This window comes from Panthera uncia, chromosome D4 (assembly GCF_023721935.1).
Source record: "Panthera uncia isolate 11264 chromosome D4, Puncia_PCG_1.0, whole genome shotgun sequence".
Classification (NCBI taxonomy): domain Eukaryota; kingdom Metazoa; phylum Chordata; class Mammalia; order Carnivora; family Felidae; genus Panthera; species Panthera uncia.
The window spans coordinates 90531637-90549321 of record NC_064807.1 but is presented as its reverse complement, the minus strand read 5'-3'; the positions used below and the strand labels follow the sequence as shown (position 1 = coordinate 90549321).

The 17685-nt window shown below is 60.4% G+C and overlaps 1 protein-coding gene across 3 annotated transcripts in view; it reads right to left on the bottom strand.

Moving 5' to 3' along the window:
- Positions 1 to 693: 693 nt before the first annotated feature.
- Positions 694 to 17685, bottom strand: part of CAMSAP1 (calmodulin regulated spectrin associated protein 1) — a 55816-nt gene continuing 38824 nt past the window's right edge. For all 3 annotated transcript variants that reach the window (XM_049631685.1, XM_049631675.1, XM_049631690.1), the window contains 13 exons: positions 16164 to 16303; positions 15978 to 16074; positions 13374 to 13551; positions 12878 to 12969; positions 12092 to 12176; positions 9065 to 11408; positions 8013 to 8149; positions 7018 to 7226; positions 6832 to 6934; positions 5388 to 5503; positions 4871 to 4989; positions 1461 to 1832; positions 694 to 943 (listed from right to left, as the gene is read on the bottom strand). In XM_049631685.1, the coding sequence (XP_049487642.1) occupies positions 1530 to 1832; positions 4871 to 4989; positions 5388 to 5503; positions 6832 to 6934; positions 7018 to 7226; positions 8013 to 8149; positions 9065 to 11408; positions 12092 to 12176; positions 12878 to 12969; positions 13374 to 13551; positions 15978 to 16074; positions 16164 to 16303 (3923 nt within the window). In that variant the 3' untranslated portion in view covers positions 694 to 943; positions 1461 to 1529. The remainder of the gene's footprint in view (positions 944 to 1460; positions 1833 to 4870; positions 4990 to 5387; positions 5504 to 6831; positions 6935 to 7017; positions 7227 to 8012; positions 8150 to 9064; positions 11409 to 12091; positions 12177 to 12877; positions 12970 to 13373; positions 13552 to 15977; positions 16075 to 16163; positions 16304 to 17685) is intronic.

The window sequence follows — 17685 nt, the reverse complement described above, 5'->3', positions numbered from 1 at the left end:
GCAGGACGCGGCTGCCGCGGACACGGTATTTACAGACGAATCTTCGGAAGACGGGGGCGCAGACGGGGGAAGCGGGAGGGAGGCCCACAGCCCCCCCTCGGGGTCTGTAGCCTGTTCCCCCCTCCCTGAGGCACGGGGCTCACTTACCTCGTGCTCCACCCACAGTTAGGGAGCAGCTACGTTTGCCTAACTTTTCCTACGGATCTTCGGCGTCTCTACAGTTCAACACAGATTCGAGTAACACTCCCAAGAAGACATGTGCAAAACTAACGTGACTCCGGAATCTTCTGGCAGTTGGGTCAAGTCAAGGCTCAGAGCAGCTGGTCCGTCACACGGCGTCAGGACTGCGACCACGCGACGGCCAGGCAGAGGGGAGCCGCGGCGCACACCCGGCGGGGCCGAAGGCCCGTCTCCCGGGAGCATCTGGTCCGGAGAAGCGTTAGCGACACGACCGTCTGGACCAACGTGGAGAGAACCCGAAGCCGCTCCACCGCAAATGACCACTTACGCCGCTTTTAAAGGCCCAACGGAACAAGATTATCAATCTGGACGAGGAGCCGCGCACTCCTCTCGGGGCGTACTGCTCTTCGGAACAAGAATCCAGACAAGTCACGGGGCGATACGGCCGCTAAAGGGACCGTCGGCTTAGCGCGTCACCTCTCGAGAGAAACATGCTCAGAGTGAACACTGGTCTACTGTACCAAAATCTGTCTTTATTAAAGTGAACAAATCATCAGAGCGCAATCCCAAACTCCGGGAGCGATGGCGGTCACCTGCTCCGCTCGTCTATTTCCAATGAGGCGAAGGCCGGCTGATGGCACCACTCACCGTCCTCATGATTGCGTGGCAGAAAACCATCGCGTCTGTAAACGTCATCTTAGTAGGAGACAGACTTTGCAGATTTCAGTGCTTTTAGTGAACTGGGATTTTCAGTAAACGTTTTCTGAGCAGCAAAGGACGAGAATTTTTTTCAGAAATCTTAGAACTGGATATAAACATTGGCAGTAGACACAATCAATAAATATCATACAGTTTCTCAAACGAACAAGGTTCCCCCAACTTGAATTCCTTTCCTAACGGCATTCAAACACCCTGACCCGAGACCGAGCCTCAGCCCTGTGACCCCCACAGGATTACGGCCGGCCGGCACGGGCGGGGGGAGGGGGTCGGGTCACGTGCAAAAGGGGTCGGGGTAGGAGGGGAGAAAGAGAAGACCATTTTCCATCCACACCGAGGAGAACTTCAAGTAAAGGGATCCACTGCCCGGAGACCTCGCGACACGCGCACCCCACGTCCGGCCCCGCGTGGCCGGCGGTGGCCGCGAGCCACCCGGCACGCTGCCTCCTCCCCCTCCTCGCCCCACCTGGCACCCGGTGCATGTGGGGGCGCCGCCGGGGAGGCTTTTCTTTTGTCAACCGAAGCCTCTCTGAAAAAGGTCTGCGACTCCGCACGCTTCGTACCAAACGAACGAAAATAATAAATATCGATCCCGTCCGCGCATCCCGCAGGCCGCCCCGCCGGCGCCGGTGTCATTTACGAGTCTGGGTCTTCTTTGGCACCGCGGGCCGCTTGGGCTGCCACAGGTGGTTGTGAATAGTGAGGGCGTCCACGCTGACGGACATGGTTTTGGCCGGGATCAGGTTAAACTGTTTCCGGTCTGAGCTGTACTTATACAGTTTGTCAATCATCTTCTTGGTGATGCTCTTTGGCCCCGTGCCGGTTAACTTGTAGATTTCTTCGGTGTCGGGGTAGTAGCAATAAAGTGCTCGGAACTGGCAGCCCGCGTCCCGGAACAGTATGATGTAGTGGTTGGCGTCGCACTTCTCCAGCTCCTGTGTTGGGGAGTAAAGGAAAAGAGACAGGGACTTGAGGGCCACGCCCAACAGTCACGGCCGCCACAGCGCCCCGCGGGTGCCCTGCCGACGCCCGGCCCCAGCCCTCCCGCCCCGACAGCCAGCGCGGCAGGCGTCACGTGCCACGGAGACTCAGGTCGGGCTACGCGAGAAAAGACGCTTTTACGACGGCGTGAAGAGCCACACACGGTAGGAGCCACCCGAGGAACGCACATCGAAGCCACGCGGGACGCCAAGGGTGCCCCCGGGGGGGCCACAGCCTAAGGGGAAGGTGGCAGCAGGTGCCGCTGCGGGTGTGACGCCGGGACCTCCCGCTGCCCACCGGGGATCGGAACTCACGTGGGCGGCTGCTCCCACCGCCGCGGTCACAGCGGGCCGCGGCACTTCCGGTCTGAGGTGCGCACCCGGGACGCCGAAGCACCCACGCCGGCACACCGCACGCGCACACGCACGCCCGCCAGCACGCCTGCACGCCTCGCACAACAGCACCGTCAGAACCGTCAGAACCGTCAGGAAGGCACGGACGGCCGAATGGCCTGCAACTGACGCGGCTACACGACCCGGGGCCAAGAGCCACAGAAGGAAGGGGAGCCCTCACCCGCACCCTGACACGGAGGGGCAGAACCGCAACGCTCTGGGAGAAAGGCCCCAAAAGGCCGCCCGGCGAGGGGTTCCTTTCCGCGAAACGACCAGGAGACGCGCGTCCAGCGACGGAGGGCGGGCCGGTGGGAGCGGGGCCGGGGAGCGGCCAAGCGGGACAGGGTTCTCTCTGCGCTCCCACCGCGCGGTGCCGGGGCCACCGCTCCGCCCACGGACGGGAACCCACGGAGCCCACGGACGGGGTGTGTGGTGTGAGGGACACCTCAGTGACGCCGCCAGGAGCAGGAACCGGACGAAAGCGGCACTGCGGGTCCTCGTTACAGCGTCTGGCCCGCTGTGCTCTGAACTAAGCGTCCTGTGTCGCGGACGTTTGTGAACAGATTCTCCTCATGCCTGGAAAGACCTATTTCAACACTGTGCCCTCTCGCTTCCCAAGCCCCAGTCCCGGGGCTCCCGCGACCCGACCAGAGGGTTTCGAGGTCACCGCCCTCCAACAGCAGCTACCGGGTTCCGCCTTGACCCCGCCCCCCCCCCCCCCCCGAGTGTGCAGTGGGCCTTTCCAGAGGCGACGTCACGGTGTCCCCAGAACATGCTGCCTGTGGAAGCAGACAAGGACCCAGGAACTTAAAGGATTTGTAAAAACGTGAAACGGTGCCACTGTTCTTCCTAATCATTTTTTGCTTTAGAGACACTTGTTTTTCATAAATACACATTGGTTTCGTCACAGTACTGTCGTTAACTCAGAATAACACACAAATACGTGTTTTAAAAGACTAACCGGGAAAAAGAGAATCCAACTCAACAAAAATTGCGTGGAAACACACACACACCGCTGGATGCACCTCCAGACACGGCCCCTGGGGGCAGCCAGTCCCGTCACCGCCCTTTCGAGTCCCCACTCCCACCCTTGCTCCCCTCACGTCCGTGCTTGGCCCGAGCCAACATGGCGTTCGGAAGGCAGGTTGTCCTGGGTCCCCTGCCCACAGACGCCCCGTGGGAGCTTCCTGGTGCCCTCTGCCCTCCCCTGAGCTCCTCCGGCCCAGCGGCTCGCTCCCACCTGCCTGCGGCATCCTTCCCCTAACCTGCTGCCTGGCCCCCCAGGCTCGTCACCTCCTCACCTACAGCACGGGCCAAGCGTGGCCACCACCTGCCGCTGCGAACGGTTTTATGGGGACAGAGCCACGCCCGTCCATCCACACACAGTCTGTGGTGGGATTCACACTATGACATCGTGCTGAGCCCCGCAGAGCAGGAACCATTTCCTGTCTGGCCTCTTATGGAAGAAGCCGAGACTCCTCCATCAAGGGCCGCCTCATACCCTAGAATGCCAGCTGCACAGCCGGGACCTGTGAGTTTGCTCCCGGATGGACCCTCAGCACCTGGACCAGCATGAGACGTCAAAGGAAAGGCACGCCCAGCCCCACATGGTGCAGAGGGCGTGGCTCACTCCACACTGAACACCAGTCAGGCTAAGGGCACGTGAGTCCTCACCTTGACTCTCTACTTCCAAATGCCTTCCGCATCGTTCTTGCTGAGACCACCCCATCTCACCTTTAAGACAACCAAGGCCCAGGGCCCCCGGGTGGCTCAGTTGGTTGAGTGTCCAACTCGATTTTGGCTCAGGTCGCGATCCCAGGGTCACGAGATCGAGCCCTGAGGCGGGCTGCGAGCACAGAGCCTGCCTGGGTCTCGCTCTCTCCCCCTCTGCCCCTCCCCCTGCTCGAGCTCTCCCTGGCTCTCTCTCTCAAAATAAAATACAAAACCCAAGGCCCAGCGGCGTTCTCGCGGCAGGTGTGACGAGTGTTACCCGTAGGAAGGTGGCGGTCAGCGCAACTCTCACCACCGAACTTCCACCTGTGCGGTGACCTGAGCGGACAGAGCTGCTCCTGCCGCCGGGCGCCCCTCCACCCTGAGGACGCCCCTGCCGCCTCCTCCTGGCTCCATCCGCCCACCCGCCACCACCGTAGCCAAGGCCATCGGCGTGCACAAGCTCCGCTCCCCCCGCTACCTACAATCACGCTGTCCCCCGCTGGTGCGCGACGTCCACCCGCTCTCCCCCCGGCTCCCCCCCGGCTCCCCGCCGCACGGCCCCGCCTGAGCCTCCGGCTCTGTCCCAAGCGCAAGGCCCTCCGGCGCGGCTCGTCCGAAGCCTGCTCTTCCCCGCGCCGCCCCTGCCCCCGCGCCACAGAGGCCGTGCAGATGGCTCCCGTGCGACGGCGCGCTCTCCCACGCCCCAGCACCGGGGCCCGGGGACTCAGCAGCAGGGCGGCTCAGAGCCACAGCAAGCAACCGCCCTCAGCACGAATTAAGTGCCGTTTTAGGAAGAACCCTTAACTTACAAATACCCTTCCTTCTACACAAAGACTCAGCGGTTGGTAGCGCTATCGAAAACCTCAGTGCTGACGTTTGACACTTGCCTCTAATATGGAATTCTTGTGAGGCTCGTTCACTTTCCCAGCCAGACAGCAGTGAGAGATGGCGTTGTGAATAATCGGCTTGTTTGATTTGCTACTGGGCTCCTTGAACAGCTTGGGACCTGGCAAACAGGCAAGACCCGCGACGTTAATCCCCGAAGACGCGCTCCGGGCGCACACGCTCGAGAACCGACGGTCTCCCAGAGCCAAGCGGCAGCCAGCCTCCCTCAGCAAGGTCCAGCCACCCCAAATCCGTTCGGAAGAATTCTCAACGACAAACGAAGAAAAAGATTAAAGTGGCTGTTAGTGTGTCCCTTTCTACTTTCTCTTTGATCCCAAAAAAAAAGAAAAAGGAAATAGTACGTTTTAAATTCTGAGGCTCCCAGGACACAACACTCGGCGCGGGGCCGCGGGGACAGAAAGGCGCGTCACCCGCCATTGGGGTGGCCGGGGCCCAGCACGGCCCGCCCCACCCGGGCAAGGAGGTGCCCGTGCTCTCCACGGGGGGCGAGGCCGTTACCTGTGTACTCGGCCACGGAGGCGAGAGAGGACGCAGCGGACGCAGTTTCCCAGTCTCTGTCTGTGCTCCTGCTGGGGTTACGGCTCAGCGTGGGCAAGGCTTCCAGGGACTCAACTCTGCCGAAGGAAAGGGCGATGGGACAGGGATGGTCACAGGCACCCCCTGGCGCCCCCACCCACACGGGCTGGTGGGACCCCGCCCCCCCCACCATCGGTGCAGGGAAATCCGAGGTGGAGACTTCCGGCAACGCGGGGGCGGGGAGGTGCCTGTCTGTCCGCTCCGCCCTGGGGATCACAACTGTAAGCTTGGGCGAAATACAAAAGCCCGACACCTCAGGTGTGAGAGAGTGACGGGAACAGACCCGCTAGAGGGACGTCGGCCTCCACCAGAGGTCCGTCCGAAGGCTCCACCCCGACAGGGCGGGTCCCCGCTGGCTCGGGAAGCTGGAGGACAAAGTCTGGGACACCGGTGCTGCCGACACTCGAGGGACGAGGCCTCGGACAGGGAGGAGGGAGGGAACACCGAGGGCTCAGTGCAAAACCCCGGGTCTCAACAACTCTGATCCCTGAGCCGCGTCCCCAGGGCAGTGTCCACTGAGCACAGCGAAAGCCGGTGGCACCGAGGCTGCGTGAGCTGCTCACAGAGGAGCAGGGGCTCAAGTCTAAAGCCGGCCCCGGCGACCGACCATTAGAACAAAACCCCAACTGGGATCTGGAGTCCCCGAGACGTGCCCTCCCCGAGGCCCAGACACATGACGAGCAAGAACAAGGTGGCCACGGCCAGGAGAGGACACTCACGGGGAGGACAAGAGGAGACAACAACACACGCAGACGAAGGGACGAGGCAACGGCAGTGGTTATGACGCCCCTGAGCAAACGGTGGGACCGACAGTCACCAGCATCTTCTCCCAGATCCCTTCTTAAGCACAAAGGAGTTTCCCGGGGCCAGCAGGACCCCTGCCCCCGCTGCCAGAAAGGCCCAGTAAGGACACGCCTGACAGGCCGTGCCAAGAAACACACGCTCGCCAAAAACGCGCAGCCTAAAGCTCATGGGGGGGGGGGGGGGGGCCCCGCGGGGGGCGGCCCGAGACAGCCGGCCTGGACTGTCAGAAGCATCAAGGTCAAGGGAGGGAGAGGAGGGCAGAGACCAGTCTGGCCTAAGGAGGCACAGGATTCACGTGACGAGCGGTCCGAGCAGGGTCCTCGGCCCTCAAGGACACCATGGGACGGCTGGTGACCACAGACGGGGGCTGTGGGCCCCAGGGAAGCGCTATCCGGGAACTGTGGGTACCTGGGGACACGTCCTCGTTCACGGGAAAGACACGCGGCTAAAGTCAAGGCTACAGAGCAAAAGGGCTCCAGCTCGGCGGCAGCGGCCGGCCGCGGAGAGATCGCCCCAGAACCACCGCACACAACCCGCTGCCCCGCGCTCCGCTCCCCCTTACCGCTGGGAAGGCGTGCCCCCCGAGTGCACGCTCTCGGGTTCGGTGGTGGCCGCGGAGGCCAGGGACAGGCTGGAGCCCGACTGGGCGCGGCTCAGGTGATCAGCTGGCGAGACAAGGGAGCTGCTGCGAGGCCCGCCGGGGGCCGCCCCGCCCGCCGCAGCCGCCCTGCCCGCCCCGCCTGCTTACGGGTGGAGGAGCACTTGGTCCCCGAGTCGCTGCACGACTCCTCCCGGTGGACGGACTTGGGCCGCGGCTTCCGGGGCTTGGCCTTCGGCTTCCCCAGCCCCTGCTCCTCCAAGATCTGCTGCTGCTTCCTGCGCAAATACTCCTGCTTGATGAGCTCCCGCCGCGCCTTCTCCTCCTCCTTCCGGATGCGCTCTTCCTCGGCTTTGCGCCTGCGGGACACCCGCTCCCCTCAGGCGTGGGCGGCGGCCACCGCGCCTGGTGTCCCTGCACCCCTGCGTCCGACACCCCGTGCCCCCGCCCCCCCCCCCCCGCATCCGACACCCCGTGCCCCTGCCCCCCTCGCCCCCTCGCCCTGCCCCATGTCCCCGCATCCCCGCATCCAACACCCCGTGCCCCTGCACCCCTGCATCTGACACTCCGCGTCCCCACAACCCACACTCTGTGCCCCTGCACTCCTGCGTCCAACACTCTGTGCCTCCCACACCCCACATCTCTGTGCTCTGCACCCCTGCAACCCGCACCCCCACATCCCACACTTTGTGCCTCCGCAACCCTCACCCCTGCATCCAACACTCTGTGCCCCTGCACCCCTGCATCCAATTCTCCAAGCCCCCCGCACCCCGCGACCCTGTGCCCTGTACCCCTGCGACCCACACCCCCACGTCCTTCACTCTGTGCCTCCGCATCCCACACCCCTGCATCGAACAGTCTGTGCCCCACACGCCCACATCCGACACTCCACGCCCCTGCACCCCACGCCCCCACACCTGCACCCGCCTCCCCCGGTGGACACCCGGCACCCCTGCGGAGCCACGCGACCCCAGGGTGAGCACTGACAGCTCAGGGATGTTGTGCTGAATGAGAGGGTCGAGTCCCAGAAGTGCCTCAGCCAGAGCTTGGCCTTGGGGCTGGGCGGGGGAGGCTGGGGCGTGGCAGCAAGGAAGGCGGCAGGGGCGGGGCAGGGCAGGGGCGGGGCAGGGCAGGCGCCCGCTTACCGGGCCTCGTCTCTCTTGAGCTCCACCTCCGCCTCCAGCTGCTGCTTCCGCACCCTCGCCTCCTCGGCCTTGCGCTGCTGCTTCAGGAGGAAGGCGGCCCGCTTCTTGGCGAGCTCGTCCTCCGCCTTCTGCTCATCCTACGGAGCAGACAACGCGCATCACACCGAGGGACACGGCCCTCCAGGCGCCCGCACGCACGTGTGCACGGAGAACACGCGTGTCCACCGTTCTCCCTGATGAATTAGCGGGGGTTTACAGACGCTAAGATACAAACGGAAACCAGTCCCAGAAACAGCCCCAACCTGGAGCGCCTAAGGGGCTCAGGCCACAATCTCCAGGTCTGTGAGTTCAAGTCCTACACCGGGCTCTGGGCTGACAGCTGGGAGCCTGGAACCTGCTTCAGATCCTGTGTCTCCCCCTCTCTCTGCCCCTCCCCCGCTCACGCAGTGTGTGTGTGTGTCTCTCTCTCTCTCAAAAATAAACAAACATTTAAAAACAAAACAAAAAAAAGAAACAGCCCCAACCGGCCACCTTCCTCAGTGTCTCCTACTGAAGCCAATTTAGCCGCACGGCTGTGCCCCGGGTTTCCACACAGTGAGCTGACACCCAGATCGATACCCGTTCATTTACAGTTTGAAAGCATTAAAAACCAAACCCTGCTTCTTGCTTTTGGGAAAAGAGAAATCCTGTGCCCTGTGGGAGAAAGACCATGAAAACAGAAAGGACTCCCCACCATCCGCCTCTCTCCTCCACCTAAGGAGACACTATGAGAAAGGCAGAGACAGAAACAAAACCCCTGGGGAACGTGCCTCCGCCAGCCGTGGCTCTGACACGTGCAGGTCACACGGGATCCCCGAGTCGGGCCCAGGGCAGCAGCCTCACCGGCACGCGGCCCCGATCGCACCAACAGGCCCTGCCCTGTCCTTGCGACATGGGGTGGGGGGCTCGGATCCCTCCCTGGCCCTTCGGGGGGCGGAGGGGGAGGTCCACCGGCCCCGCTCTGAGCGTAAGGTCCTGACTCGCCAGCTGAGAAGATGCCGGGAGCAGTTTACCTTGAAGAAGAAGCCGACCCCCGGCTTCTGGTCGCCTTCGCTGGAGAGGTCCACGGCGCTCTGAGGGCCCTCCGTCTCCCCGTCCTCGTCAGGGGCCTTCAGGTCCGAGAGGTCCACCTCGATGAGACTGGCCTTGCCTCTGGGGGGCTCATCCACAGGGACGTTCTCCTTCCCTGAGACCGACGGACAGCTGAGCCCCACCTCCTTCACGCCGCTTTCCAGAACTTCTTTGAGGCTCATCTGTTCGGACAGAATATTTGCGTCTTTGGAAGAAGACAAGACAAGAGTCCGCTGGTTGTTCTCATCGTGGAGCCGGTAGCTGTCAAAGAAGTACTTCTCGGGAGGGTCACCGCCAGGCTCTGCAACACCGTCCCAGCCCGGGTCGGAGGGGGTGCGGGGCGGGCAGGGCCGTAAGTGCGGGAGGCTCTCCACGCTGGGCGTCGGGGTCTTGCTGCGGGAGGAAGCCTGCCGGTCCTTGGGGACTTTCAGGTCGGCCGGCCTCCCGGAGCGGGAATTCCGAGCCTGGCCGAGACGAGGAGGTTTGCGGTGAGCGGCCGTCCCGGGCGGGGAGAGCGGCTCCACAAAGTGGATGGCCGCGCGCACCTGCTGGTCCGGGCCGCCGTGCTTGGGGCCCGGGGCCGGGGCCGCGGCCGCGGGCGGCTTCATGAGCAGCTGCTCCTGCTGCTGCGAGATCCTCAGGATGGCCTGCTGCAGCGTGCTGATGGTCTCGTTCAGCTTCTCGATGGACAGGTCGCACTCGCTCGCGTCCACCGCCCGGCCGGCGTCCTCCAGCAGCGCGGCGGACAGCGCCCTGCTCTTCTCCAGCTCGTGCAGCGCGGCCGGGGCCGTCGCTTTATGCTGCAGGAAGACCGGGCTCTCGGCGTCCACGTCCGGAGACTGCAGGGCGCCTTCCCTCCCCTCCTCCTTCGCGGCCAGCTCCTCCGTCCCGGGGGCCCCGTCGAAGTCCTCCCCGTCGTGCCGCGCACGCTCGCCCGCCGGCCGTCCGGGCTGGCGCGGCGGGGCGGCGCCGTCCGCCTTCCCCTTCTTGACCACGTGCAGGAAGGCGGCCTTCCCCAGCTTCAGCCGCTGCCGCGCGGACAGGGCCTCCACCTCCCTCTTCTGCGCCTCGATGGCCCTGCGCTTCTCCTCCAGCTGCATGTGCAGCTGCACCAGCTCGGAGGCCAGGAGGCTGGCGTGGTCCGCACTCGGCCCGCCCGGGCTCTGCTCCCTCCGCTGCTTCCACGTGGTCAGCGGGGCCGGGCAGCTCTCCGAGGCGTCCGGCGTGGTCTTCTGGGAGCTGCTGGTGCTGGACCTGGTCTCGCAGCTGTTGAGCCTCTGGAGCTTCCGCTCCGCGAAGCTCGTCATCTTCACGCTGCCGCTGGCCGCGGACACGCCGCTGACCTGGGACACGGCGCTCAGACAGGGGCTCGAGCGGCCGCTGGCGTCGTCCTTGTCCTCGTGCTCCCTCACCTTCATGTCCTCCTGCAGCTTCGCCGACTCCTCCTCGCCGACGTACCCGGCCATCACCACGGGGTGGTCCTCGCCGACCAAGTCCTGCTCGGCTTCCTCCAGGTCTGCGACGTCGGAGTCCGAGTCCTGCCTCAGCACGGCCCACGGCTCGGGGTCGTGGGCGCCGGGGCTCCTGGCACAGCTGACGCAGAACCTGCCCTCCGCGTCGTCAGCGGCCCTGGCCACGTGGAGAAAGAAGCCGTCGACAGACTGTCCCCGGGGGGACGGATCGAAATCACTCACCGCCTGCGGCCCCGTCTCAGCGGGCACGGGGTCCACGCCCGCGGGAGATTCCGGACAGGAGATCGGGGTGAAAGTCCTGGTCGGGTCACGGCCGCCGTGACTGCTGGGCGCCCTCTTGCGCACCAGGGGCTGGTGGCCCTCGCTGGGTCTCTTAGAGGCGAAGCTCCGTGGCCGCCCCTCTCCACACTCGTCCTCCTTGGCGATCGCCTGCTTCTCCTTGGCCGGCCTAAGCACGGCCGGCATCAACGGCTCCAGGAAGAAAGCCTCAGGCTTCCTTTCTAGGGTGTCTGCCAGTCTCTGGGGAGACCTGGCACTTGCCGGCAGGCCCCGGTCGCCGCCATGGGGAACCACGTCCGTTCTGATGACGGCCACGAGCTCTTCATCCTCGATGTGGACGTCGTTCAGGAGGCTTTTGCCATCGGTCTTCAGCGCTGCGGGCTGGGGCTGGTTCTGCGGAGTCAGGTTAATGACACTGGACGCCAGGCTATCCTTGCTGATGGAGCGGGCCAGGCTGACACTGTCACCGGAGCCGGGGTCCAGGTCACAGCTGGCAGCGTGATGGAGAGCAAAGGGCGCTGGCTGAGACACAGGCCTGCAACGTGGGGAAAGAAGCCCGTTGGACACACGCCACCGTCTATTCGAGAAGGGGACTCAAACACACGGAGAGACGAGGCACTAGTTACGAAAAGAGAGCACCGGCCTTACGTCTAGGGGATTTAAGCAAACCCTTCCCCGGAGCAGAGGACAACAGAGACCAGCTCAAGTCCGGCAGTCCCCAAACACGTAGGGGAACACTTGGTTTGCGCATGAAGAGGTCCCGGGACCTCTTTGTGCCCTTAAAAGCTGCCGAGGCCCCCAAAGAGTCTTCGTCATACGCTCATTGAGCGCTCGCTCCGGCAGCACAGAAGCTAGTATTATATATCGATACCAATGTTTACGGTGCTAACATCAGAGCTGAAACATTTCAAAAACAAAAAAAATTATGGCAAGAAAGCCATCCCGTAAGGTATGACCGTATTTTCTAAACTGAAAAAGCTTATGTGGAGTGAAACACTCTCGTGATCCTCTCTGCCGTCTGCCTCGGGATTCGATCTGTCAGAAGAATGAGAAAAACCGAGGAGAGGACACCCCAGCACTGTGAGGAAACGGTTCTGAGCCACGGACTCCCTGGGTGGGTCTCGGCGAGCCCAGCGGCCCCTGGACCCCCTCCGGAGAAGGGCAAGGTTAACCTGATGAACAATTCACACAGAAACTTCCTTGAAACACAGAGTTCACCTGTTCTGTTTTTCTGGCCATGCTACCGCTGCACCTCGTGGCTGGCCATCCACTCGGGTCAAAGAATTGGACCGGTGTCGCTGATCTGCAGGGAGGAGGAAGCAGGGCGTTCGGTATTAAGCAGCTGACTTCGTAGCATCTCAAATTCTTGCAACCTAATGTGGAAATTTCTCAAGGAAACGTGCTGTAATTCAGTATACCAGAACTGCCCAAGAAAAACAATGACAACCACGGTACAGCCTTCAAGAGTTTCAGTAAGTAACACGTGACTTAGTATTTAGTCCAAATCATGACATGAGACCATCGGACCTCTAACTAAACATCCATACGTGCAAGTCCTTGCTTATTAGGTACGACAGAACAATTTTCTGTATGCTTCACGTAATTAATGATACTTTCACCAGGGGTGCCTGGGTGGCTCAGTGGTTGGGCAGCTGACTTCGGCTCAGGTCATGATCTCCCGGCTTGCGGGTTCGAGCCCCGTGTCGGGCTCTGTGCTGACAGCTCAGAGCCTGGAGCCTGCCTTGGATTCTGTGTACCTCCCTCTCTCTGCCCCTCCCCCAGTCGTGCTCCGTCTCTCAACAATAAATAAGTGTTTAAAAAACAAAATGATACCTTCACCATAAAGACTATACATTCTAGGAAACATCCACACAAATTAAAATTTTCCGGACTACAATGACCAAATCAGAGTAGGAATATCCCACCGAGGACCATCACCTAATGCATAGGCTGCAGGAGGAAGGACAGAAGACCAAGGCAGGTGCAGGGGACGTGCGCTCTTACCAGGAAGGCCCTCCCCCTGCGCGGTCTTCTGCTGTCTCTGTCTCAGAGGCAGTAAAGGGTGTGACGGGCTAAAGGCAGAGGCGCCTTTCCCCCTGAATGGGAAAGAACAGGAAAAGAGAATCACCAGTGTATCAGTCTCCAAGTTCAATGGCAAATGTATGTAATAAACCACAGAGAATAAACCACAGAGAGAATCACGAATCACGGCAACATACGAGAAAATCACAGGTTCTTTGGGAAAAGTTAATTATTATAAAAATTAGCCAAGAGTACCAAGAACTTCAAACCCGGGATAAATATCCCCAAAACTGCCACTCGGGGACACAGTGGCTTGTGCAGACCCTCCCCTGCCTGGGGCTGCCGGAAGCAGAAGGTGGGGGGGGGGGGGGGGGCCTCCCACGGCCAACCCCCCCTACTTTCCCCATCACCCCCACAGAACACGAACTGCGATTCTGAGTGCAAACTAACTGGAGAAGAGAAGCGGACGGGGACTCACAGGTGCTCGGGCTCCTCGGGGTGCAGGCGGTGCCTGTGGCCGCCTTCGGCTGGCAGGGCAGCGGGGGGCTGCACGTCGGCCGGGCTCACCGCCGCGGGGCTGCCCAGGAAGCTGCGCTTGGTGGCGTTGGAGATGGGAACGGGAGGCCGACTACTCTTGTGGTGCGACACCGTTTTAGCTGCACAAATGGCAATTTACAGAAACGTCCGCGTTATTCGCAGTTACCGAAAACTTAGCAAGAAGCGCCTAAAAAATGAAACAACCCGCAGACTTCTCCCAAAACAAGACGACTGCCGAAAGTGGAAGCTGCAACACCGGCAGGGCGGGAACCAGTCGGCGGCCCGACCACCTGCAGGGACACAGAGCCTCAGCCCAGAACCAGGGGTCCGGTGGTCAGGGGCACCCCAGGTCACCCACCCAAGTAAAACACAAACCACCACATCCCACAGCTCTCATGGGGAGGAGGGTTCTAGACGTGGCGCGCTTTGACCTGGGGGACACCCCGCCCAAGTGGCACACGGGCTCCGAATGGGGCGCAGAGCAGCCAAGGGCCCCTCCGCAGGCACCGCCACGCGGACTACAGGTCCCAGTGGGAGACACGCAGAGGCGGACGCTGGGCCCCTGCAGCCCCACGACGCCTGCTGACAGAAGAGAAGCCCAGGCCCGCTTAACAGGTGGGGCAACCCCGAACGCGGACAGATGCCGCAGGCTGCTGCCAGCAGGCCTGTCGTCAGCCCCGCCACGCAGGCACGGTGCGCCCGCGCACGAAGGGGCCGGGGCAGGGCTGCACCTACACGGGGAGGCGAAAGGCAGGCTCCCCCGGGGCCGGCACAGAGCCCCTCAGAGGGACCGGTCCCCGAGAAGCCAGATGCCCACGTGGTGGCACATCAAGTCTCTCAGACCCGCCGTGGGAGGACCGGTGACCCACTGAAGCAGACGGACACACGTCCCGCCTCGAGTCCGCCTTCCCGTCCGCAGGGCTCAGCCACGCCTGTAGCCGAAAGCAGCCAGCAGGTGCCCACGCCACCCACGTGATGCCAGGGACGTGCCTTACAGCAGAGAGGCGCCAGGGTGGGCCGGTGACCCGTGAGCCCCGCCGTGCCCCCCTTCCCTGCCCTGCTGCCTCCAAGTCTCCCTCCCGCTGTGTCTGAAAAACCACCACCGTCCTTCGGAGGGCAGCCCTTCCAGGCCAGAGCGCACGTCGTCACCACACCCTGCAGCCAAACGCCACGAGTTTGCCCATCTCCGCCTCCAGTGCCGGCCCTGCTCCCAGGTGATGGTCAACACCTCGGGGTGAAACCCCAGGGGGGCGGGGGCGGTCGGAGACTCCCGGGAAGGCACTCAGGGTCCGGTGCACAGAGAGGGGTCATGTGCAGCACGCGACCTCACAGGACACAGTGGGAAGGAGAGCAACCGGGCAGGGACCAGGACGAGGCCCTCTGCAGAGGCAGAACAGGCGACCAGCCTCTCAAGCAAGAGATGATGCTAAGGCTCTTGAGCTGGGGAAGCCAGTGACAAGGACAGGGAAATGTACCCGCGTTCTTCCCCAAGCCCTGGCACCGTTCGACTAGCCTGCGGCCAACACGACGGGGACACCTGTTGGTCACCATTTCGTCACCGATTAGGCGAAGCATCTCTGCGTGCGTTTACTGGGCATTTGGAGCACCGCTTTATTGAAGTACCTGTGCAAGTCTTTTGCTTTTCTTCTGTTTTTTTTTTTTTTTTTTTTCTCATTGGTATGAACAAGTTTTTTACACGATCTGGGTACTGAGTATACGCTCTGGGTACAGGTATCTGTTGTAAGTTCTAGGAGTGTCTTTTCCCCTTTATAGCTAGTTTTCTTTTTTTTAACTCTTTATCTCCTTTCAATGAAAACAAAGTCTCAATTTTAAGGTGTCTGTGTTACTAATTGTTTCCTTTGTGGCTTTTTAGATTCTTTCTATGGAATCGCAAGGACATGAAGACATTCTTCCATACTGTCTTTTTTTTCCTTTTTAATGTTTATTTATTTTTGAGAAAGAGAGAGAGAGAAAGACCGAGCGCAAGCGAGGGAGGGGCAGAGACAGAGCGAGACCTAGAATATGAAGCAGGCTCCAGGCTCCGAGCTGGCAGCACAGAGCCTGACGCGGGGCTCGAACTCACGAGCCGTGAGAACATGACCTGAGCCGAAGTCGGACTTAACTGAGCTTAACCGACAGAACCACCCAGGCACCCTTCCATACTATCTTCTTAAGTCCTTACAGATTTGTCCTACCCCGTGGCAAACACAGTTTTTTCTGCCCCACAGACAAGACTAGAGCTGCATTCTTCCCAGCCGAGGAGGCCAATCACTCTCCGAACGAGCCGGATTCTGATCTTACAGGACAAGCACAGGCCCAGAGCCGCACGCTGGGAAAAGCTCTTTGAGGAACGCTCTAGGACATGATGCGAGAGCTGCAGACACGCAGCTATGAGGACAGCGCAGGTCTCTGTATTCCCAGAGGAAAGCACGTAAACGCCACTGTCGCATGACAAGGCGGAGACCCGTTAAGGGCGCCCTGGAGTACTGTATTCGGCATCTCTGGGAGGAAACGGCCATCGATTCCCAGAAGGTTTGTCACTCACCGTCTTTCAGCTCCTGAACATCCCTGGGCTGAACGAAATCTGGTTTGACATTCTCAAACCACCAGAAGAGCTCGGCAATAAAAACCATAACGTTCGGCTGAAAGAAAACAAACAAAAACAGGGACACGATAAATAGTTTATTCATCGATGGTTTTAAAAAATGTGTCTTTAATAATTCATGATTACCTTCAACACTAAGGGAGCATACAGCATGTCTTCTAAGGTGAGATAAAAGCATTTGTTAAGATACTCATTCGAGAACTCCCTCAGAAGCCGAATATTATACAGACTGTCAGCCATCGACGTTACCTCCTTCAAGCATATATCTGACGGGCAAAGAGAAAACCACAGTTTATCATACACACTCTGCTTCACAAGTGTGTTTGCATTTACATATGTGTATACACGTATATATATGTGTGTGTGTATACGTGTGTATATACGTATATACACACACACACGTGTATATATACATATGATTTGAAATGAAAACATTTTAAATGAAGGGAATACTGATGTTTAAAAGGATAACATTAAGACATTTAAACACTGTACTAAGTAGAACAAGTAACAAGAAACACAGAAAGTAAGCTCTCCAGAAAAAGACCGGAGAATCTCCAGGCTTTGAGTTTAGTTGTTAACATCTAAAAAAGCACACCAGAAACTTTGAGATCTTAAGCCTGCGGTTCCAGAATGCAGAGTACCGTCAAAGGACACTGCTGCATAAAGCTGTTAACATTTTACCAAATTTCTTGCACCCACTGGACCCCTTGCATGAGGTTATCTCCACCGTGGGGGCGGTGGGGGGGGGGGGGGCAGGCTACCCAAGGAGTAGTCCAGAATACCACTGTTCCCCCAAAGCAGGAGACGACGCGTAGCAGAGGTCTCCCTCCACGAAAGAGGCTGGGGACGGCTGGTCGGCGGCATCTGGGGCGCTGCTCTGCAGGCCGGTGGCGCCCCCGCCGGACCAGCACCGCCAGACAGCTACACGCAGCTCAGACTGAAACGGAAGGAGCCGCGCAGATGACTTGAGAGAACTCTGCCTGCCAATACACGTAAGTAAGAAAAGAACCGATTTAAAAATAATTTTTTTAAATAATTTTATTCTTCAGAAGAAATCACCGGGAAGAGTTCAGAAGCACAGACTACATTTGCGGTGCCCCAAACTCACGACGACGAAGTCAGTCCCCCGCCGCGTCCTGCACGATCAACACAGAACAGTGTTCTAAGCGGACTGACTATGCACTGACACCGCTAAGAGCTGCTTCCTTACTTTGCGCTGATTATGAAACATCACAGATATCGGGATCGGACTCCCAAGGATCGTCCGCTCGGACGGAAGCGTTAACACCACACCTTATCTGATTCAGATCTCTTCCTTCAGTAACGAGACGGCACCGCACCCGCACCCCCACGGTAAGGCTCTCCTCCGCCGGAGACCGCTGCCCGTCATCTAACACTTCAGTAAACTCTTGATTTATCTTGAGAGACAGAGACAGACAGACAGACAGAGATCGAGCAGGGGAGTGACAGAGAGGGAGCGAGAGAATCCCAAGCAGGATCCACACTGACAGTGCAGAAGAGCCTGACACGGGGCCTGAACCCAAAACCGCGGGACCGTGACCTGAGCCGAAGTTAGACACTCAACCGACGGAGCCACCCAGGCGCCCCCGCACCTCCGTGAACTCTTCAATTTCAGCAGCCGCGT